The sequence below is a fragment of the Erithacus rubecula genome (assembly GCF_903797595.1).
Source record: "Erithacus rubecula genome assembly, chromosome: 4".
Lineage (NCBI taxonomy): Eukaryota > Metazoa > Chordata > Aves > Passeriformes > Muscicapidae > Erithacus > Erithacus rubecula.
Genome location: NC_136686.1, coordinates 17,137,981 through 17,162,117, shown reverse-complemented (window position 1 = coordinate 17,162,117; position 24,137 = coordinate 17,137,981). Strand labels below are relative to the sequence as shown.

The following is a 24,137-nucleotide window of genomic DNA, read 5'->3' as shown; positions in this document are numbered from 1 at the left end:
TAACTTGACCCCCACAAAAGTTAGCCTGTTTCATAGGTTTTGTATTATGCACTTGAATGTTTAAAAAAAATAGTGGTGATAAATGGAGGTGATAAATGCTAGTGGTTACTGATAAATTTGACTAACTTGCTCTTACAGAGCACTCTATGCATTTCAATAGAAAGAAGGACTATAAACCATGATATAAGAAACTCCCATGACACAATGTTCCCATTTGGAGGAAGACTGTTTAACATAGGAGGGATTTTTTTCGAGATGTCCAAGAGTTATCTGTGCCCACTAGCACTAAAGTGGAGCTTGCTGCTGACAGCTCTAATTTTAGATAGGGATTGTGAGATCTGTAGCATGCATGAATTAATTAATTTTCCATGTTTTTATCTACCTTAAGGATGGAAAGAGTTTCTATCAGAGAGGATTTTTCCAGTTGTGTGGATTTTTTTTAGAGTAAAAAATGGAAAGCTAAATATTTACATGTGATCTTGATGAAGATGAGGTTCTCCAAACTTTTCACAGGCTCCATAATTTGCCATTTTTGATCCTGCAAAACTTGAGGGAGCAATATGAGCTTGGGTTCTACCTTTTTGCAGCTGGTATGCTGCCTGGAAGCTGGTTTGTTTTGTATAGTTCTTCATTATCCATATTGGGTTTTAAGTCAAGAAGGGAATAGACTCCCTTAAATAGCTGAGAATTTTGTCCTTGTTAAGATCATCTTTCTTTCTAGCCATCATCCCTATCACCTTCCAAAAATTTAAACATAGAAAGAACAACAAACTTCCCCTTCTCATCCTTCCTGACCAGCAAGAATAATATTTGGTTATGAAAAGTGGTAAGCATCACATTCCTGCTCAAGCACAAAGTTAAAAATCCACAGATGGATATGCCTCCCTATTTTGCTCATGTTTGTAGTTACCAATGTTTATTCTAAGTGATAGCATTTCTCTGAAGTGTAGCAGAAATTTCCACATCTCTGTTTCAATACAGAATCTTCCCTCTATTTTGTTCCCTCATTATCTAAAGAGCACATTAGCAGGTGAACAGCATTTCCTACTGTGCTAATTTCTTTAAATGCTTTAGTTTCTCTGTGCAGTGTCCAGTGCCACAATCTGAGCTCAGGGCCAGGCAGACAACTGACTTGAATTAGCCACACTGAGCTCTCTTAAGAAGCTCCCTGAGGTGTTCCTTGCAATTATGTATTTTAATGATCCCCAAGCCATCTGATTTTGAAAAGTCTTAAAGCAACTAAAGCTAATCTCCTTCCTCATTGAGGTTGCTCAGCCTGGAGAAGACTCCACCAGGGAGACCTTTTGTGGCCTTTCAGTACTTTAAGGGAACTTGTAAGAAAGATGTAGCAGTACCTTTTGCAAAAGAATAAGGGATAAAGGTTCTAAACTGAAAAAGGGTAGAAGAAATATTAATTGGTTGATTGATTGATTTTTACGATGAGGCTGATGAAAGAGGTTGCTCAGGGAGGTGGTGGATGACATTCAGGGTCAGAGTGGCCAGGACTCTGAGCAACCTGATCCAGTTGAAGATGTCCCAGCTGATGGCAGTGAGATTGGACTAGATGACCTCTAAAGGTCCTGTTCTACTCAAATCATTCCATGATTCTATTTCCTGCACCTCAGTCAGGCCTGCACAGAATGAGTGACTGAGGTTTTCCTGCTTTCTTGCTGTGGCAGCAGCACACTGTGCAGCCATGCATTGGCATTTCCTGCCATGGGGCACAGTGAAAATGGGGAGGATAAGGCATTGCCTCCCGTTTCCACTTGTCATTTTATGGAGTGAGAGAAGTTGAAAGGAGACACCTGGGGTTGTGTTCAGTCTCTGCTTGCCCCTGCTGCTGCTCATCTAGGCTGCAGTGTGTTTTCATGCAGAACTAGTCACAGCTTATGTGGCTCCCTGCCTCAGAGTGCAGGCTTGGAACCAACTCTGCTGCTTGGGGAGCTTCCTTACACACTGAATTTGGGTTCAGAAGTTGTTTTTCAGACAGAAGTAGGGAACCAGATGAACAACCCCTCCACAACTGGTGGGAAAGGCATCCTGATGTCTCTCCAGATCTTCATCTTCCTCTTTCTGATGGAAATATTGCTGTGAGGTTCCCATTTCTAAACTCTACAAGGCTCATGCATTTCTGCAAACTTGAACATACCACAGAAATTAATCACAAAGTGCACTTACATTAACCCATTGGTTAAAAGCAGCTGCTTCTGACAGAGTGGATAGCTCCTGGTTAAAAAAAGAGAGACCAGTGAGTTTGTAAGCTATAATTATCTGTACCAAAGTGCTCTTTACTGTGGTGCAACCCACTGTGTTTGGTCTGGGTGATGTGACATGGAGGAGGAGGTTTTCACTATGTGTGAAAAGGGATGGCATTAATGTTTCTTTTTGAATACTGGTGCTATCTGGTACTGGGAATGGTGAGTTACTAACTCTTGAAAATCAGGCCTGGATTGCTTAGGTGTGTATCTGACCTTGGTATGTATTGTGTACTGACCCCAGGCTAAGCATTAATTTCCTGTGATCTTAAACTTAATTCTTCTCTTAACTCCATGCAAAATTGATTGAAATTTATGTTGTTTTAGCTGATTTTTGTACATATTACATCACCCATCCCTTATTCTGCTTACTTAGAGCAGGGGTAGATGATATAAGCAGGGGTGGCAGATAGTACTGGGAGCCATATAAGATTATTGCCCAGAGCTGAGACTAAGGACACTTTAATTTTTCCTGTACTGTTAAATGCATGTTTATTTCACCAATTTACTTTTGGTTTTGGTTTCATCTCCCTATGGGTCAGCACAGTTTGTTTGAACATGATAAATGGATCATTTCCACTGAGAGAGACTGCAGGGCAGAACTTCAGAAGAGTTGACTTCTTGGTGCTCCCAGCTGGGAGGTGAGTGCTTAGCACTTCTGCAGGTCTGGATTCTAGGATTGGTGTTTTTCAATTAGGTTTCAATTTCAAATTTTCAATTGGTTTGAAGCCAGAAATATGCTCTGCACCCTTCGGCCCCTTTCCAAACCATATTTGTAAACACAACAGATAGTTTATGAATCAGGCAAGTGTTCCCACTGGGAACATTGTTTGCAGACATCACTGGTGGGCATCATATTTTCTGACTGTTTGCAAAGGCTGTGCTGTTCCCTGAGGTTAGGGTGCAGGGTGGGAGCTGTGCAGCAGGTGCCCAGAGGCAGTGAGCCCATTGCTTACATCTGCAGCATTTCCGTAGCACATCCGACCGTCCCCCTCGTAGCCCCTGGGGCACACGCACTGCCAGCCATGAGGAGACTCAAACTCACAAGTTGCCTTCAAACCAGAAAGAGAGAGTTTGTCAAATATCAAGAGACCACTCCAGCAAGGATGGCCTGTGAAGCCTCTTACTAGGACCTGTTTATACACAAGCATAAACTTAGAAAGGAGCTTTTAACCATCTTCGTGGGTGTTCTCACTTTCCTGCAGGACACACTCCATTGGCCCAGGGCAGTAACTCCCTCCCCTACCCACCATGTTCTAAATCTGTAGGAATCTTAACCTTTGCTCCATCTTTTCTTGTTTCTTCCCTGCAAGTTTGGGACCCTATTCTTTCAGCTGACTATGGCAGACCCATCCTCTGCTCCCCAGTGCTCCTCATATCAGCTCTGTCCCTGTGCCCCACCTGAGGCTGGGACTACAGGGCACAGCAGAGTACATGCAGCTACTGATAAAGCTGATAGATGCCTGGGGAGAGATCCTTGACTTGGCAAATATCCCAACAGGATATTGGGTCCAAGTTGTAATTGCTGGTAGAAAAACAGCATTTGTTTGTTCCAGGCTTGAGATAATCCTTCTGTACTAGCAGATTTGGGAGCAGCCCTTGCAGTCTGTCCTCAGCTCATGTACCATGCTGATGTGGTTCACACAGTTTTTGGTGCTTGTATAACTGCTTGGAAAGTGCTTTCTCAAAAAGAAATTGCAGGCTTGAAATGGCAAATAAATTCTATGGTGTGCGCAGGAGGGAGGTGTGATATGTATCTGAACACTTTGTTCAGGGGATGATTAATTACTCACCAGATGATGGCATTTTCCATCTTGTTCCAGGCATGAGTTTATGGGTGTGCATTCAATTCCATTCCCCTGAAATCCATCCTTACACTTACAGTCATTCTGTCGTTTCAATAAAACACAGCAATTCATTAAAATGATTAAAATAGTGTGCATATTCTAGACATGGTGAATTAGTTTCTCTGTGTTTCTGTAGCTTAGCATTGACTTCAGTGCAATGACACTGACTAATATCTGCAGAAGACCTTTATACCTGACATCTGCTAATATACTTTCTAAAAATGTGTTTGCTGCCTGAGCACCACCACACAGAAAGGAGGGAGCACTGAGATTGGAATTTAAGGAGACTGTTTTGGATAGAGAGCACCGTGTGGAAATAACATTGTGGCTGTGGGAGAGAGGAGGCTTTGGGGAAGAAAACAGGGTAGGAAGCCCGAGTTCTGGCAGAGCAGAATGGCTGAGGACATGCACTGAGGGTGACACTGAATGCAGGGACATACCTGACCTGGCCCGACGTAGATGCAGGTGGCATTCTGGTGGCACTGTGCTGTGGAGGGCAGCAGGCAGTTGTTGATGGCTGAGCAGTCCCTTCCATCACCTGTCCATCCTGCCTGGCAAACACAGCTGTGCTCCCCTGGGCCTGTCTGAACACACTCAGCCTAGGGGGAGACGCAGAGACAGCCATGCAGGACTCCTGGGGGATGTCCAGCTTTAGCCATAAGGCTTGTCTAAGCTCTGTAGTGGTATGTGGGGAAAGATCCTGGAACTCCACTGAAAACTGTGACTTTTCTGCAGAAGTTTCTGGCCAAAACTTCCTCTTTGCTTACCTTTTTCTGTAGGAAAAGCACATACTTACATTGATATTGCAGCCACCTGGGTTTAAAACAGCACAGGGATCAACTTTGCTGCAGCTCAGGCCATCTCCCTCATAGCCAGATTTGCAAACACAGCTGCAGAGAAAGAAGAGGGAAGTGTTACACATGACAGGATAGCTCTAAAGTAAAGTGATTGTTTTCCACTGCAACTTGCTATTTATAGGCAGCTTAAAATCAGTAACCTTGGATTCATGATGCAAGTAGCTCAAGTGTGTACATTATGTTTTTTTTCCCCCAAAATGTTGACTGGGGTAATTGAGTGAAATTAGGGATCCATTCTCTGCATTCAAGATGGGGAGTGAAGTGAATTCTGATGTTACCATTGCAAAGCTGAGCTAACAGCTCCAAAATATTTATGGGCTGGCTGTGCTGTCTTTTAATAACACAGAAGATGGCTCTCTCCCTGAAATGTGTGCAAGATAATGAGCCCCCCTGGTCCCCTGGGTCTCTCCCCAGGATTAACCTATATTGGAGGGATTTACTCCAGCACTCAGGTTCTGCAGCATCCCCCCTGTGCTTTGTTGTGACTCGTTGTGGATATACTGCAGAAAGAGGCAAAATTGCTGCATGTGAAGGTGAGCTTGAGGCAAGTGAGGGGCAGCTGAAGCGGTAACAGAGTTTTGTGGCCAGTCCTGGCAGGACTGAGGAACCTGTGCTGTGGTGTGCAAAATTTAGCTGAGCTGACCAGACTGAGATATCAAAAATTTCATTCTTTTCCAGCAAGGCTTAAACTCCTAAATCACTAAGGGGTGGTTAGAAAAACAAGAGCTTAAAAGCCTCTGTAGATGTTGGTAGGAAGGGAGGCTTTTAATCAAGGATCAAATCTGTATACAACTATCAGTGTTGAATATGTAAGGTACAGGGTGTAAGAACTCCTGATTATCATCTTGCAGCTCAAGGCTGATGTGGTGCATGATTATGCTTATTTGGTGCATAGCAGGATTGCAGTGGCTGCTGCCAGGGGCTGTTCTGGTCAGGCAGACAGGAAAGAGCTGCAGCACAGTGAATATTAATTGGTGCAAGGTACTGACTCACCTCACTGTGCCATCACTAAGCTGACAGTCTGCATGTGCATGGCAGAGCTGTAGGGAGGGCTCACAGGGAACAACCTGCTTCTCACAGAGCTTCCCTGTGTATCCAGTTCTGCAGGAGCCAGGAAGACAGGTCCCATCGCTGTCTATTCGGTTATCACACTTCCCATGAATGCAGAGGCACTCTACCAAAGATAAATTACAATGTGCAGCTCCATAGTGGAAAAAGGCATTTATATTTACATAGCATTTCTTATGAATCAGCTCTTCCTATTTTTTTTCAAAAATCTTAACTTTTGTATTTTTTAATCTCACTTTGATGAGGGACTTGTTTGTTAATTGTAGCCATTTTCAGGGGTGTTTCATGGATAACTGTTTAACACCTGCTTCAGAGAGGTAGGAACAAAATGCTATGTCCTAGACTATTGAAGTTATTCGTTGCCTGACTTTTGCTGTGCTTTGTGACAGAGTAAGCCTTTACACATTGAGCCCACAGATCCTGCAGATTTCACAGAGCATCAGCACAGACCTACCAGCACTTTGCTAGGACTGGGTGGGTTAGTGCTGCTGGAGGCACAGCAGTGTGCCCAAAGGACACACCAGAAGAGCTTTGTGCATTTCAAAAAGTGCAAGTGGTGACTAGTAAAGCAAACACTTACTACTTTAGTGGGACTGGAGTTTAGGAACTACCACCATTCCTTAAGGAATTTGTGTCTCAGCTTTTGTCCAAATACCTTTGACCCTTCAAGGGAGCTGTGCTTCATGAATGGCAGGCTGTTTTATAACAAAAAAGACTAAAATGGTTTTGTAGATGAGGAATGTATGCATGTTTGATATGCTGTAGACTCTCAAATGTATTATGGTTTGGCTCAGTAGGATTAAATCTGTTAGTGCAGAACTATAAGCTATAAAATAGATCAGAAATTATTCAGTAAGGATAGTTAAGTGTCCTAAACATGGCCTGTTTATAGATCTAGCTGTTCTTAGATTACATGTGCTTGTCATTGCAGGCAGAATCTGTTCTGTTGTGGGCAATAGCAGATGGGAACAGAACAGTAAAGATTTTCTTTTCAATTACTTTTGTGAGGGATACAGAAATCAAAAGAACAATACATTAGTATAAAACAAGCTGCAAGAAGTCATTTAGAGTAATTACACTGACCCTGGCCTTATGATATGTCCCTTTGAAATAGGAAATGAAAATACCCCAGGAACATATTGCTCATCCTCCACAGGGACTGTTTAGGAGCCAGTTAACTCCTACCTGACCATCACAAAAAAAAAAAAAAAAAAAAAGAGCCCATGCTCTTGTGCTGAGGCAGTAGAGCTGCACTTACCTCTGTCACACTGAGGTCCGTATCTGCCAGGGTCTGAGCAGAACTGGCAGCTCAAGCCCTGAAATGCCTCAGAGCAAACACAAGTCCCATTTCCATCCAGGCCATCCATACACTGATATGGAAAGGAAGTGATTGTTATGTATGAATTCAAACAAATCTTTACCCTAGAAAACAGACTGTATGCTTGTCCATATTTTGTGGCTCTGATAGACTCTCAGCAAGACCCCCAGCTTTGCTGAAAAAAGTGCTTCAAAGAAAACTTCCCTTCTGCTTTTTCTTTGCTGCTATATATTCTACCTTTCTTGGCAGTTTTAGCATGAGAATAGTGAGCTAGGTCATTATTTAATTTGCTGTGCAAATTAAAAGCATGAGAATGGACCACTCAGCCTTGCCTGTGTGCTGTGTTGGAACCCTAGAAATCTGCAATTTGGGCATCTGAGAGGTGACAGATTTGTTTTCCCTCCCACCTATAACTAGACCTGAAATTCACTGCCATCACTGGACACAGATTAAGGGGGTAGTCCTTGCAGAGCCAAATATTCCTGTTTTGCAGAAATGTTCCAGGGACTTTAGGGACACAGCTCATCCTTCTCCCAGGAGTGTTAGATGCTGCTGGATCTCTGCTTACCTGCCCTTTTCCAGAGCAGGGTTTGGAGAAACCTCCTGGACACGGTCTGCACTCAGGGCCAAAGAAGCCTTTACAACACTTTGGCTCCTGCAAAATAAAGAAAATATCCTCTTTTTTAGTGCTTTAGGACAGAGGCAGTGCATAAAGACCAAATCTTTGTTGCGTGTTGGCCCTAAGGGACAACTGTTTCTGCAAAACCCTTGTGTTGAACCAGAATCAGTTCTGGAATGGCCTCCTTAAAAACCAGGAAGGATGTTGACAGTTCAATAAGGGAATGCACAGACCACCAGATATTGCCCTTCTTCTTATCAGACTCAGTTTTAGAAATCCCTATCCTGTCCCCACTTATGAACATGCCAGTGGGTATCTGCTCATGTTTTGTGCAGTCTCATATTTGCCAGTGGGAGTGCAGTGGAATTAGGATGCAGACAGCCTCCTTGGAATCTGAGATCAGGAACCCCAGAGTTTCACCCCAGGGAGATGCTGTGACACCCAGTCATGCTGCTTTCATCTTCCTCCTTCCCCTCTGCACCAGGGTGGGATTTAGCCACCATGCAGATCTGAATGGCCTTTTAAGTCATATCTGTTGTTTTATTTGTGAGATGGCTTCTTGATTCATTTATTTGTAAAGAGAAAAGTGCATTAGAAAAGCCTCATTTGCATGTGTGATTCAAGAGAATAGGATCTAGAAAAAGGTCTTACAAAGCTTACAGTTTTTAGATTTATCTGCCTGTCACTAAGTGATGCTTATGAAGTTCAGAGGCCTGATTGGGACAGGAGTGGCTGGGACCAGGAGAGGATGAGTTGTCCTGTTCTTCATGGGTGAAGCTGTATGGGAAAATGAACACAGCTGGGCTTGGAGCCTTATGTGAAAACTCCTGCATGGCAGAGTATGAGTGTTGTCAATAACATACTACAGCTAACCTGGATTTTCCCTGATATTTAACTCTGAGATGTAAACTAGCTCCTCTCAGTCTGGTGTTGAAGTACATGGAAACTACATGAACATGTTCAAACATCCCTCAACTCCAAAAGGAAAGTTCACCATGCATAAGACAATATTTTTAAAAACTTTTACATACATTTCATTATAAGGAGCTATAATTCTATAGCTTTGTTACTGTATTACAGGCTCTAGCACAGCCAATTTTTTGAAAGGTTGAGTGTTCAATAATGCACCTGTGTTTTGAGAAAGGCTGAAACATGCACAAAAGGGAAGCATTAGTATTTCTAAGCCATGTAGAGTTCTGTGTCTTAATATCACAGAATAATTTACCTGGAGAACAGAAAGCACCTTGCTGGTATTGCATTTAAAAATCTTATTAAATTATGCATTTTTCACTATATGAACTTTCTTTTCATTGTTTCTGACTACTGGCTCACAGGACTACTATCAGTGAATATTTTAAAATGGGGAATAACATTCCTGTGGTAGCTAGACTTTAATTTTGTATGTGGAGAAATATGCAGCTAAATTTGCATCTCTTAGATACAAAGCAGATGGGAGATCTCCAATCCTTCCTGAACTTGCATCTGCAGACTGTTACTTCAGGGAGGATGCTTAATCAAAAGGAAACTTTTAACAGATGCGAGGTCTATTTTAAACATATTCAGTTTATTAACTCTCAAAGCATTGTCATAGTGATTCTCATTCCTCACATCTCTCCTCTGCTGAAATAGAACTTGTTTCACCTGAGAAATAGGTAAGAACTTCTATGAAGTATACAGGGAATTTTGCAACAGCAAAAAAAACAACAACAACAACAACAACAACAAAAAAAGCTGAAATTATCAGATGATTCAGTCTGCCAAAAAGAGATGAAAGTACCATTTATATTTGTATTTTTATGCAGTCTCCTGTATAAAACCTGGTGGTTCTTTTGCTGTCTATGGGCATCCCTTGTCCCTGTGCCTGACTGGTGGGTCTGTTGGGAAGTGTCACTTAGGATGGGCTGTGGATCCTGGGGACAGGGATGCTGTAAACAACCTGCACACACAACCTAGATGGAAACAATAAGGATGGGGATTTGAAAAGGCATTGTACCAACTGCTGAGATGCATGTTTACAGATGGTGTGCCCTGTAAATTTTAAGTACCTCTGTTTTATGGCTTATAAGTGTTACAGCATGAATCTGGAACCAAAGGGCAGCACCAGGGCCATATCTTCTGGCTCTGATTTTTGAAGAATGGTTGATCATTTCCACCTTCTCCTTTCTTTCTCCATTTTTCCTTCCCTCACTCACTTCTTTTAATGAACTTGAAGCTTCCTCAACAAAAGAAAACAAGGACATGAACACACAAATGTCCTCAACTTGGTATAATGAGTTAACTGATACTCTCTGAGAGTCTAGTGAGGTCTACACATTTAACTTTTATGAGAATATTTTACTTCTTCCTGGAAAACGACAGATTAGTTGAGTCTAGAATGCAGGCACTGTGAACAGAAATCTGTCTTGTGTGTAGATGGCAAAGAGAAAAATATTATTTGCTTCCATACTGTAGATCCTGTACTCCATTATGATCCAGTGGTAAACAGATATTTTTTTTGACTTCACCCTTTGGTTGCTTTTCCTGACTAGCTAATTTATCATCCTGTGGTGGTGACAGAGGCTGGCAATTACATTACTGGGGAGATATAAACTCCATTGACAGTTTTAAAGGAGAATTCTCTACAAGCTCTACATGCAATAACTTCAGAAAGGTTGAACCTTTCAGAGTGTGGATATGGAATTTGTCAAAGCTTTTGTCCTTGTCACTATCATGGTCTTGTTTTTCAGTCAAGTTAGCATAAATCCTAGAGCCAGCATCAAGGTGTTACATGACTGTTTTGTAGCCATTGAACAGGAGATCTTAAACCTGAATTATGGCACTTTCTCTCACAGATTTATCACTGGAGCTGTGGGGAAAGAATCAGGTACTGGTTTGGATTTAGTAGTCCTTCATGTTGTACAGGACTTAAAAGAATGAAGAACCAGACTTACCAAAGCATTTGTGCAGCAAATAGCTGAGACACCAATACCACTACTATGTTTTAAAGGTCTGTGGGTTAGATAAATATATTTTGGCAAATACATTTAGACATTATAAAAGCTCCTTTACAAGCTGCATAGTCATGTCTGAAGCTGATATAGCTTTGTTTTTCTGAAAATTCCTGTAAGTGTGTCTTTGCCCCTTTAGAGCATAAAAAATCTGGGTGATTGTGGGCAATGTTTCCCTCTGTTGGTGTTGCTCTCCTTGCTGCTCAGTGCCACTTGGTGTCACCTACTCAGTGCCTTTCTCCCCCTGGAATGGTCCCAGCCACGTGTACCTGCTCTCTCCTTTTCCTGAGGGTGTGAGTCTGGTCTCTGTCTTTTGCCATGCCCCAGTGGAGGACAGAGAAACGTGTTCACACCTCCAGGCAAGGTCAGATCTGCCTGTTTTCAGTAGTAGGTTGATACACTGCCTTTACACTGAAGTCACTGGAGCACAGAGATATATTCCCATCAAACCTGCCACAGGGGTGATGATCTCTGGGGGAAGGTGGAGCAGGGATCAGCTGCTACTTCAGTGCTCCAAGCACCCCTTATCAGAAATCATCAAAATTGGCCATGGTCCACACATCAGGCAGGCACTGAGGACCTGCTGTCCCTTCTGTGCTCTTTGTGACATTAAGAATAAGCCCTGCTGTCCTTCAGCTAGGCTCAGGTGCAGCTTTCACCTGGATATAGTTACATGGATAGGTATGCACTAGCCTAAAGGTTTCATCTTTAGGGATGCAAAGTTCTCAGAAGTGTGTAGATCTACTATTTCCTAAAAGTTTTGTGTCTTTTAATTCTTTAAATACAAGTAGTATTTATTGGGTGGTATTGCTCCTGTTTTCTGAGTGTAATGGAAATGTTTAGTGCAAACTAAAAACTGCAAAAGCCATTGTGTTTTCCTTTGTGTTTTCCTGGCTAGCAGTGCTCTGCTTAAATCTTGGAATACATAACTATATTTTTAACTATGCAAGAAGCTTTCAAGGTTGACAGAAGTGCCTAACTTAAATTTGGGGAATAATTTTTGCGACTGACAGGGTTTGTTTTGTCTTTAAATATTTTTTGTCTGTTGCTTTAGGATAGATTGTTGGACATAATTTTTAGGTAGGTTTTTGGTAAGGAATTCAGATTACTGGAATGTTCTGGGTATGGATTGCTTTTTGAATCAGAGGTTGCTTCTTGGAGCTCTGCCTGGTTTATGATTATATTGCACATACAGCACTAGGTAGTTACTGCCAGAGAAAACATTGCCAGTGTTTTCTTCACTGCATTTTGATGCTGTCCAGCTCTGCTGGGAACCTCTTTGCAGGCTGTGGTTCTGGACTGTTGTAAGCTAAGACATTAAAAGTTTTCCTTTTGTACCGGAACTGTTACTGGCCCAGATGTGGCTTGAACATGGTCCAGGGGCAGCTCACTGGAGCTGTGCTTCCTCCAAGTGAAAAGTTTGGTCTGACATGCAGCCCTCTTACCAGAAATAGCATCTGAATGTTACCAAGAAAAGGTCTGTACTGTGTTACCTAAGTGAGCAAGGTTTGTCAAAATCCACCCTTTTAAATTGGAACAGTTTTGTTTCTGGAGCAAAGCACGGTTCGAGGGAACTGTGAGGCTGCTGAAAATTACATATTTCTAATATATAAATATAAAATTGTGTTAAAATATTAACTTGCTGTTTCCTTTCCATGCATATTTAGTAGAAATGAAAATATGGATCTGGAGTAGTTTTCCTAAAAACAGGGAGTAGTTTTCCCTGAGAACATGACAATTGTAAATTCCTATATACTTGTGAGATTCAGGAACAGGAGGAAAGAGTTGGACTGGAGAGACAAAAGGTATTTCAAAGGATTAATGCAACAACTAGATTTTTAAAAATGGTTTAGGATGTGTTCATATGAGTTCCCTGTTTGCTAGGCTGGTGGCCACTGATAAATTTATTTCCAAAAATAACTCTTTCAAATGGATGATGTCAAAAAAAGTTAGTGAAAAGAGGAAGCTGGAATGCTTTGTGTGGAAGAGTTGGAGACACAGATTCATTGTGATTCTCTTACCTTTGTGACCTGACTTGTCTCATCACACCGATGTGGTAGGATTGGAACAATTGTGGGCGGGATGAGAACGCCCTCAAGAGTATAAATGCGACCATTTTTTGCAACAATATCTGTTTCTTCCATTTTTTCTCCACTCACCAAGACTTGTCCCTGTGAAACAATAAATTGTTATTAATAGTGTTTTAGCACCTCAATTTCTGATGATTTAATTTTAAATGTTTAAAATCACTTTCTATTCATACTTTTTTTTTTTTTTAATTTGCTATCTAATTTTTATTATGCTTGTTTATGCAAGAAGCACACACGTGTATCTTCTTGAATATTGGTCTTCAACTGAGGTATCTCAAGCTTTTCTATGAATCTGCCCTGTCAGCCTGTGGAACTGGTGGATAACAGATTGGCCAAAATGAGAAGACTACTGACGAGTTCAGGCACTGATTTCAGTGGGTTTAAGCATGACTTGGTGCTCTCTCTGACAAAGGAGGGGGGAAGTGAGAATCTGGGATCCATCCAAAATTCACAGGAGAGAGGGAAAAAAAAGTATTCTTTGGGCATTTACTCCTGCAGCTGCTCTGCCTTTACAAGGAGTTTTATAGTGCATCTCTACTCTAGAAGAGAAGGAAGATAACCTAACAGATCAGTTTTGTTTAGCACAAGTACTGGCAAATTAACACTCTAAAAAATGTTTTCACTAGGTACATCAGGATCATTGACTACAATATTAAAGAGAGAAAAAGATTTTTTTGAGTGCACTGATAAGTGTTTAAAATTACTAAAATATGTAACAGAATGATTTCAAATACTTTAAATAGAATTTTTTCTTTTTTTTTTTAAGATAAGGCAGAGCATGAATGAAGATCATTCCTGGACTGAATAATCATAAGGACAAAACCCCTGTAGGCTGTCCTTACATACCAATCATTTGCTCTACATCTTTTATAATATTAATGCTAACAGTAGGTGGGAATGAGAAGCTGAAAATTCCTGCCTCATTAAAGCAAGAAATTCCTCTGCTAATGCCTCCCCTTATCCCTTTTCTTATTCCCCCTGCATGTGAGGTTGCCTGGACAGAGTGAGCTGCTTATAGGTGAGGGCTGTGACTTACAGTGCTGGTCCTGTTGAAGTGAATGAACTGCTTTGCCATGGTTCTGATGTGCTCTATTGAGACAAGGCTGGCAACCTCTAGCTGAAATGAATATAAATTGGTTGAGAGAAGTGTAATGTCATTACTCTTTTCCAATCCAGGGAGATTTCACAAGAAAGATTTTCTTGGGTGTGAGAAAATTATTATCAATGTGGTCAGCATTGACTAACCAGCTTGTGTAACAAAGCTAATGCCATTAAATCATGACTGAGCTTGCTGGTTCCTGCATGTGACAACCTTATTGCTCAAAAGAATATTAATTTTTCTTCCAGTTATAGCAATCACTCTAATTGAAGTTAATGCTTGTATCTAAAAATAGTCCTGTTTGCATCTGTAGATCATTGTGGTGGTGCTGGTACCATGAAGGAAGGTACAGATGGTACTCTGTCTGCTGGGAGTGACCACATCAGATGACGTAAACAGAGCCTTTCATTAAGGATACAGTCACTTCTTTCTTTCCTTCCTTCCACCCAACAGAGCCTGGGGTGGGGATGAACTTCCCCCCAGAAAAAAACAGGGGGCTTGCTTAGAGGACAAAAAAAAACCACCTCTTTCTGAAAAACAGAAGACTGACTTTAGCAGAATAGGCTCAGAGATAGCTTGTATTCAATGGCATCAAGTCCTTTTCCTGCTACTTGTGCCTGCAGTCCTGACAATACCCCTGATGTGGCTCTTGCTCTTGCACCCTGGGCTGCCAGAGCAGCTGTGCTCACCTCGGTGTTGGAGACAATGTGATATCTGACCAGCTCCAGCAGCTTCCAGGAACCCTGCCAGTGCAGAAAAGAGGCTGCTTTTAGCCCAAAACAAGCCTCAGAAACCCAGTCTGGCCTGATGAGTGGACATGGGGATGAGAACAGCATCACTGGCTGGTGCACCAGAATCCTTTGGGTCAGTGGTGGTGCTCAGCTTGTGGCATTCCATGTGCTCACCCCTACGTGCAGTACATCTGTCCCCCTCCCTGGCTTCTTATTTTATTTCCATGACATGCATGCATGCTAGGACAGGCAGGAGGTGTCCAGGGGACAGGACCCCAATATTCACCTCCTGGAACCCCATCAACAGTGACTCCCATCCAGTGGGGCCCTTTGACTATTCCTACCAAGGGGGATGCATTTCAGGAGAGGCTGTGCCATGTGGCTGTCCAGGCTGTGATGTCTGGGCAAAAACAGAGGTTTGGGAGCCTGGTGTGGAGGAACACCATCCCTATATGTGATGGGAGACCCCAGACCTTCTTCCTCTCTAGCTGATGAATTGACCTTTAATAGTTAGAGATGGCTTTCAACCTTGATCATAGGAGCTAATTTAGATGAACACTGAACAATGCATTTAAACACCTCCTGTCTATCTACTGTCTGAGAAGGATTTGCCTTATAGAAAGACTGTACCTCCTCAGAAAGCAGGTAATCCAGGACCTCAGCTTTTATGTTACTCAGAGCCTTGTTACTTGGAACAAATACTGTGTAAGGCTGGTTGTCCTGCTGTAAATCCATTCCTAGGCCAGTTTTCTGTTTTGGTTTAAAAATAAAGAGAAATTACATATTAATATTGAAGAACATCTGAGAGTAGCTTTATTTAATTGCTTTTCTGGATTCTTACCTCTATCAAAGAAGTAAATTGGCTGTATCTTCCATTAGCTTGAAGTACTGACATTATGGTTTTCTGAAATAAGATCAAAGTAAGATTTGTTTTAGTTGGGAATGTGAAATAAACACCAGTTCTTATGAGACATTTCTTGACTTACTGTGTGAGTCTCAGCTGTTACAGATGGAATACATGTAATTTGGGGAGGCTGATGATGCTTGGAAATGACTGAGATGGCAGGACATTTTTCCTGTTGCTATGCTGGCTTATAGTTAGATTTTGTCATTCTGAAATACTGGGTGGTCACAGAAAACACAGCTGTGTATGTATGGGGAAAGGGTTTTTATCTCTTCATTCCCACTAAAAAAAGGTATAGGAGTAAATTTTTTTAAAAAAATGTAACATAAGGAAGAGAATTTTTAAGCAAGCATGATAAGCTGGGCACAAAAACCTCTAAGCATTTAAAATTACCATTTTTAAAAAATATTAGCCTTTTGAGGGGAGGAATTGAAACTTTGAATAGAAATCTTGCCTGGTATCTGTACAGATGTCCCTCCTTTTAGTATGTGATTCTGGCATTCAGTGAAATTCACTGGTCATGACTGTCAGTTATCCAAGGAGCCACTCAGATGCAGTGAGAACATCCAAACCCTCCATGTTCCAGCTTGGCACAAGGATGAATGTCTGCTTTCTGTGGAAACTGTGTCATTACCTTTCACTTTGAATATTGCTTCTGTGAGCTGATGTGCAGTGGCTCAGTAGAGTTTGTTTAGTTTCTGTCAGTCATCCTCCTTCACATTCACTTAATGTGAAACTATTTTAAGAGAAAGTTTGACATTGCATGTATATAATTTATAGCTCACCTCTTTGCTGCTCTCAAATGTTGGCTCCACACTGTCCATGGCTTTGTCAATAATATGCAAAATTCCATTGGAAGCAATGATATCTCCCTGCAATATTTTTCCTTTCCCCCTTCCTCCTTGGATTTGAATCCTTAATTGGTTATCCTGAAAGAAGCCAGCAATGGATAGTGAGTTCTTTATTTCAAAATGACAGCAGAGTGACACACAGGTTGAATGTGCTCTAAGATCCTTTCCTGCTGCCATCACCTGAGCAATTTAAATCTGGGGAGGCTAAAGATTGCTTCCAATCCTTATCAAGGAAATGGAAAAAAATTCCTTTGGATCAAGATCATGATCCTTCAGGATCTTTCAGGGCAGCAAAATTCAGAAGAGAAAGAGAGACAGATCCTGAGGGGAATTCAGTGAACCTGAAAATGTTCTAATATTCTGCTAGTAATAAAAATCTGCCAGGAAATGATTTAAAATATTGTTGTAGTAGAAAGGTCAGCTCCTATAATCTTAAGGGACTCCAACCCATTTCCTTATATTCTGTGTAGGTTTAAAACAACAAAGTGTTGCTGATTCTGCACTGTACTGAAGCCTTCAGGAAACAAACAGGGCTCAGACAGAAATGATATTTTCCTGTTACAAATGGAGTATGTACTCACTGAACATACAAAATAGATATCTCTGCTCAGATGCCACTGATCTACTGTAAAACATGATTTCAGCCTCTACACAGCCCAATCCATCAAGAGACACACAAAGAACCAAGAGCAATAATTCCAGATTATAAAATCTTTTGTACCATCCATAGAGAACTTTTTAAACAGTGGGATCAGACTGCCCTGATGTTTACTGACATTGGATAATCTGTGCTAATTATGAACTTTGCTGTGTATTTTTCATGGTTAATTGCCACGTGCAGTCTCTCTGTTGGAGACTTCCACTTGCTGCTGATGCTCAGCAGGAGGTGGGACCTGCAGCTCAGTCAGTGCTTGATCCATGTGAGCAGTATTTACAGGTTTCCAGCATAAACTCAGGGCTTCTCTCTTCCCTTGCTGCCTCTTAATTCACCTGGGCTCTCAACCCTCCCCTGCCCCCCAGCTCTGTGGGTCATCCCTGCAGATTTTAAGATAACTTCATTTTAGCAAACATTTTAGGCCAGTCTTTGTTAGTCTGCCAAGTCACTCAGTGCTGATACAGGTCTAAAAGTAACTTTTTTTTCCCCTGGTTTTAGTGGGAACTTTGGTGCCAGTGAGATTTCAAGTTTGACTTGAGCTCCTTGTAGCACATGGCCACAGCTGTGGTTTTTCATAATCCACAGCTATCCATATCTTTACCCTGAGCTTCCCTGCAGAAAGAGCTTTCCTACTCCTTGTGGAGGGAACAGAGAACACTATTCTTCCTGTGGGAGGCTGAAAGGCCACTTACCTTTTCTCCCTTTGACATCTCTCCTGCCTTGCCAGTCAGAGTATATATTGCATTAGCATTATTCAAGCTACTGGTGTTCAGTTGACCTGCTATAATATGGAGTTTAACAAAGTACTGGGCTTTCTGTTTATTTTTCAGAAGATTCTTTATCTAGAAAAGCAGAGGAACAGAGATATATTTTAATGCAGGCTTCATATAAAAAAATAATGGTAAATATTTTTTTTTCTCTTTAGTTGTTACATTCTGAAATTACACATTTTACCCTGAAGCAAGGTGATGTAGTCTGAAAAAAGTGGAGAACACTCTTGGTTGGTTTCAGTTCAGCTCACATTGTACCATTATGTCCCTTCATGAGCAGTAGGTGCCTCCAGAACTGTCCTGATGTCAGTGGAAGGTGCTACTTATATGTCAGTGTTGGTTTTTTATCCCCCTTATATGAAAGGTGACCTGGAGGTTTCACTGCTGAAAATTCAGATCTTATTTCAACCTGTCTCAACTGAGTGAAAAGACTTTGAACATAGTCATATAACACAATCCAAAACTTACTTGAGTATTCTATCCTAACTCACCAAATTATTTTTTCTTTCAAGTGGGAAAAATGCAGTCTGTGGCCTCTAGATTTAAATGTGACCAGCAGTCTGCTAGAGAAAATTATCTGCTGAATCAAAACACTTACAACACAGACAAGATGTCTGCAGAAGCCAAATCCACCTGATGTGAAACCTCTTCTCTTGTTTACTTACATTTGTACCTTTGAGTCCCCTGTTTGTTGGTACAAGCACAGTAAATGGTCCCAGAGTGCTCAGCTGCCATTCATAGGTATTTTCTTATGAGAAGAAGAAAAAAAAAAAGTTTAAATTCCTATTGAATAGCTCATTTGACAAAGGGATGGTGCAAAGTTGTGAGGGGAGAATGATCAATAATACTATCTGATTATTAAATACTAATTTAAAATTCTACAGCCCAAGTCATTAAAAGATGAGAGATAGATGGAATGTGAAATCCAGGTGCTGGTGCATATTTGACACAAAATGAGGCAAAACATTCAGGATGTTTCTGGCAGCCTGGATTCTGTGGCATGCAGACCAGAGCAAGGACCCAAACCCAGCAGCTTCTTTGGAGATGTGTCCTTACAGGAAGACAGCCTTCTGTGTTAAATCAATTCAGTCTCTGTGGGGTGAGAAATACGCTGCTGATAACCTGCTGGTACTGCAAATATCAGCAAACACATGACTGGTAATCAAAGCTGATGCACTGAAAGTTAATTAGAATTCCTTTTCTACCCAGAGGCTATTTCTGTATCCAAGACAGCAGCATGAGAGTCCACTGGTTCTGCAGCTGAAGGCGTGAAATATTTCTGATATTCAGCTTTTTCTAGAGGTATAACATCAGAACTGAAAAAAATCTTTACAGTTGTTACAGGTGTATTGTACAGATAATGTATTTCAAAATTAGTATGCTGTCCTGCAAAACATCTGTAAATTCTTGGCTTTTGAAAACAATCAATGTGGAGTGAACATATTGTAAGGTTATGTGTCTTTGTAGTTTCTGGTTAGTAGATCATATGGCACATTTATGTCCAAAACTTAACCAAAGAACATAAAATCTGGGTTGTTGCTAACTCAGCATGCTTGGCACTTTTCAGGCACGTGAGGAGAAATGCATAAACAGAAACTGAGCTCTCAATGCTGAGGCAATGGATATCGATCTTCAGTGCTGAGTGTGACAGTCACTGCCAGGTTTTGACCTTGGCCAGATATGGAGGGTTCTTATTTGTGCTGTTCATGGTCCTTATTTTAATTGCTGGGCTCCATGGAACTGAGCAAATTATATTAAACATAAGGATTTTCTTCCCCCTTGTTTACAAGTTTAAGCCAAAGATCCAGCTCAGTTCTAGCAGTGTTTGTTCATAGCTCAAATTTTTGGCCATAGAGAAGATGATGAAGGCTGTTAGGTTATTCAGTTCAAAAGATAACTGGATATGCCAGTGTTTTTGATGGACTAGTGTGTTTCATTCTAGGCCAAATCTCATTTGTCCAAAACAGTAGGGTGATCCCACTTGTTATACTGTGGGGCAAAACCCATTGGTGATATCAAATGATGTGTGAGGGGTTGTGGAAACAGGTTTAGCACTTCTGCCTGGGAGGTCTTGCAGGCTGCACTCATGGTGTGAGGAGCAGAGCAGCTGTGGAGGGTCTGAGGGCTTTGCAGGGAGTGGCACATGTGCTTGCCATGCTGTGGGGACACTTCCCTGTGTCAGGGCAGGAGCAGCCCCTGGCAGAAGCTGGCTGTGCTGGTGTGTGGTTACTCACCCATGAGCACGAGGCTGGATGTCAGCTTGCCCTGCCACTGTCCTCCCACCTGTGCATTCAGCTCCTGGAGGCGCTCCATGATGTTCCCATAGCACACAAACCCATTCCCCACGGAGCCCCCCTGGCACGTGCACCTGTGGAGGGATTGGGACTTTAGATGTGGCTCTCAATAAACTGGCACCAGGTGTTACCTGCAGCTGCTCTGGAGGCATTTTCAGGGAACACCCGTGCTTTGTAGTTAATTCTTTGCTTCTGCCTGCTCTAAAGTGTGTCAGTGTGTGGGGCAGCCTGATGGCTGCTTGCCTGATGTGATGGACTCTTGTTGGCTGGACCAGGAGACAGCAGTGTCTGCCTTGCAGGACCTCTGAATAAAGGCTATGTGCAGCCTCTGGTCCCAAAATGTGTTTGCTGGAGCCCAGAAATCCATAGAACCTGTCTGTAGGTGAGAAGGCACAGCACAAATGTGAGGGGTGCTACTCTGGCAGCAGGGAGGCTGTTTTGTGAAGACCTCACTCATGACATGGGATTTGGCAGGATTAATGGTAGTTAATGGAGGTCCTGGCAGCTCATCACTCCTTGGAATAGCTGCATGGATTTTGTAGAAAGAGCAGATTGGTGTCAGTCCTTTCAACAAAGCAAAGTGGTGGTTTGTTACCCTGCCCTTTAAGTAATGCCACCATTTTGGGCAATGATACTTGTACTTTTAGCATTATCTCTTTTCTTTTTCTGCTGCAGGACAAAATCTCATGCTTTTTTAGATGTATATGCTGCTGCTGTCACTGTTCTGGAAATAGCATATGTAACACCCTGTCTGTCTCCTGGGGACTCCAGCCTGTGATGTGTGCCTGACCCAGTACTCTGGATGTCTAAAGCAGACTCTGGTCATGGTGCCTATAAGATGGACAGACAGACACTGGATTTAACAGTACCTTTCCTAGTTAAGTCTGCAGCATGTTCAATATTCATACAAGCTCTATCCATAATGATTCATCTCTCTGGATATTTTTTCCTGATGGCATCACTAGAGAAGGAACATTACTTCATGTCAACAAAAAATACCCTTTCTATAATTAATTATTTGTATGTGCTGGTTGTTAAAAACACACACCTGGCACTAGCACCCCACAGTGGAATCAGGCTGATGCCTCTCCTTTTCCCCATGTAAGGTCTCTTCTGGAGCTGTTTCTCTGGTGAGAGCAATATTATTTGAAAATCCCCACAAGTCCCTGCATATAGCTGCATACAGGCTCAGAGGAGTGTTGAGATTTTGGCCAAGAGTCTCCAGCTTTGACTCTGATCCTGGATAAAAATGGCAGTCTAAAAGCATCCTACATTTTTAGGATGCTATTTTGAGGGTGAATCTGCTTCTTTTTAAGGGGATCTCTTGAGCAGAGAGAGCATGGCTCTGGAGCCTGGATGGAGGGTTTACAGCTGGGAGTGAGGAACAGCTGCTCCTTGGGAGCTGGTCCTTTTTTCTGGTGGGGCAAGCATTGCTGAATTGCTGTAGCTAGCTCCCTTCTGCTTCTGAACATAGAAAACAACTGAGACTTCAAAGGAGCTGAAAATGGCATAGTAGAAAAAAAATGAACTACCCTTGAAATATGGCACAAATCAGATCCAGGTTTTGAAATAAAGCTCTCCTTTTCCTCTAATGTTCATAAATGGGCAGGTGGTTCTTATGGTTAAACATAATAACTTTTTTTTGATATAATTTCTGCAGAACTGCAGAAATTCCTGCATAGTTTGAAACTTCTCTCCTGAGTGTGCATCCAAGTAACATAGTTTGGATTTGTGAGCCAAGGGAAAGCATTGAGCAATTACAGATTAGCACCTATTGCATAGGATTGAACACTTCAACCTGTATGTGTCCTCACTCCTTCTGATGAGGGAATTCACTTTCTGTGGCTGGGAATGGGGAAGACCAGCAGGATTGGAAAAGATGGGATCTGTCACCACTTCAGCTTCAGGGAAGAAAAACTCTATCTCTCTGGAAGAGGGAGGCTTAGCTTTCTGTCTCCATTTTACCAAAACCCTGTATAATAGAGTTTTGGTTTATGAAGCTACTAATTTCTACATTGAAGACCTAGAGAAAAAATAAGAGTGGTATTAAGAGAGAAAATAATAGAGTTTAACTGGTGGTAAGGCAGCTCTCCTTGGAAACCAGAGAAGTTATGATCTAATATGCAGTATAATTCTGCACTGGTTGGAGCTTTATAGCTTCTGGGCAAGGTTGAACATGATTACTGTGCTGAAGCAACACCATAGAAAGTGTCAGCACTCACTCAGGAAAATTCTATCTGGGAACATAAGACAGAGGAAATAGTGATTTTTGAGGATGCTGCTGTATTATATTCATAAATCAAAGGTTTGGGTTTTTTTACATATTTGCCTATATGAGAGATTAATTCCTGTAAAAATAATTTGGTACTGGAGAGAGTAGAACTGTATATGGGGGGGAAAGCTAATAGCACAACTGTATCCTTAAAATAATCAAAAATAGAAAGGAAGCAATGCAGTTTTGTGGCCTCTGTTATAACTTTGTGTTTTAGAAAACAAACCAACAAACAGAAAATAACCAACCAAAAAAGCCCTACCAAATACATTTAAAATCTGGGAGGCAGCCAAGACACAGTCTGTCACTTACCAGCATCTATTTATTGTGCCACATTTACAAATCAAAGCTTTTCTTTGTAAAGTTTCTCTTTCATAAATGGATTTTCCTTAGCTCAAGTTTTATTTCAATCCCACTCCATTCTTCTGTACTTTTTTCTATTAAATATCATTGAATGAATGATGTGCAGAGAATTTTTATTGCTCTTTTCCATCCCCAGTAATGCATTTTTAATTTTCCCATTCTAAAACTCTCAAAACTTTCTCAGCTTTTAAAAAACATTTTAAAACAGTGAAACAGTGACTAATTAGGAAGAAAAAGAGCTCCTGATTTGGAATTTAATTCCAAATTTTAGCTGATGTTGTGCAGTATGGTAGAATTCTACACTAAGTGTTGTGTGAGTTTATAGTAAGCAGTCTGAGTAGCATGCTATGCTGTAGAAGAGAATGAGGGGATATTCCAGATAAATTTGTTTGAAAAGCACAGTAACTTACACAGAAGTGATGCTGATATTGCCCTGCAAGGGCAAGCTGCATTATGACACAAGGCCTGGCAATAAGAATACTCTCCTGAGTGAATGCTTTCTGTCTAGGGATCTATGTGATGATTTATTCCTGGCTTACAAGGAATAACCTGTATTATCCTTCATGTTCGAGCTCTCAGCCCCCCAAACCTGTTATTTCAGGCACAGCTCTTGAACCTAGTACCTATCATCACTAGGCTATAGAAGCACATAAACCAACTTCTGTGGATTAAGTTGTAGAGTTTAGTGGCATTTTTGCCTTTTTCCTAACACCTATGTAGTATATTTCTCTGCAGGAAAAGCCAAGACTGCCTGAGGTTTTGTAGTTTCCCACCTGCTTGATTTAAGGTTTTAAGGAATCTGCTGGTGTTGGTGTTGCTTTCATAGCTTGGGGGGCAGATTCCCTGGCTGTATCTGTATTGGTATACTCAGAAGAGGCAGGGCTCCAGTGCTATCCCATAATTAATGCTGATTAATTTTCACCATGCTGCCTGGCATGTTTCTGGCCCACACCAAGTAGCATTTTCCCTGGAAGTGCCCAGGCACAGTTGAAGGGATAGCATGTGCCAGGGACTGCTGCCAAGAGGCAGTTACTCTGTTTTGGAAGAGACTTTAGCTGTGAGACAGACAATGCTGCTTGTCCTGAGAAAGAGAAAAGAGGTTTTGGTCCCTTTTATTTATTTGTGCAGCAATGACCTCTGAGTGCTTTAAAAATAAA

At 41.6% G+C, this 24,137-nt stretch overlaps 1 protein-coding gene across 2 annotated transcripts in view; it reads right to left on the bottom strand.

The window, feature by feature from the left end:
- Positions 1-24,137, bottom strand: part of STAB2 (stabilin 2) — a 73,909-nt gene that overhangs the window by 36,928 nt on the left and 12,844 nt on the right. For both annotated transcript variants that reach the window (XM_079304299.1, XM_079304298.1), the window contains exons 10-26: positions 20,286-20,419; positions 18,717-18,799; positions 17,974-18,123; positions 16,561-16,704; positions 15,713-15,775; positions 15,502-15,621; positions 14,830-14,883; positions 14,078-14,158; positions 12,973-13,122; positions 7,914-8,000; positions 7,286-7,397; positions 5,953-6,133; positions 4,899-4,992; positions 4,543-4,701; positions 4,049-4,144; positions 3,212-3,307; positions 2,179-2,226 (exon numbers count right to left, since the gene is read on the bottom strand). In XM_079304299.1, the coding sequence (XP_079160425.1) occupies positions 2,179-2,226; positions 3,212-3,307; positions 4,049-4,144; positions 4,543-4,701; positions 4,899-4,992; positions 5,953-6,133; positions 7,286-7,397; positions 7,914-8,000; positions 12,973-13,122; positions 14,078-14,158; positions 14,830-14,883; positions 15,502-15,621; positions 15,713-15,775; positions 16,561-16,704; positions 17,974-18,123; positions 18,717-18,799; positions 20,286-20,419 (1,852 nt within the window). The remainder of the gene's footprint in view (positions 1-2,178; positions 2,227-3,211; positions 3,308-4,048; positions 4,145-4,542; positions 4,702-4,898; positions 4,993-5,952; positions 6,134-7,285; positions 7,398-7,913; positions 8,001-12,972; positions 13,123-14,077; positions 14,159-14,829; positions 14,884-15,501; positions 15,622-15,712; positions 15,776-16,560; positions 16,705-17,973; positions 18,124-18,716; positions 18,800-20,285; positions 20,420-24,137) is intronic.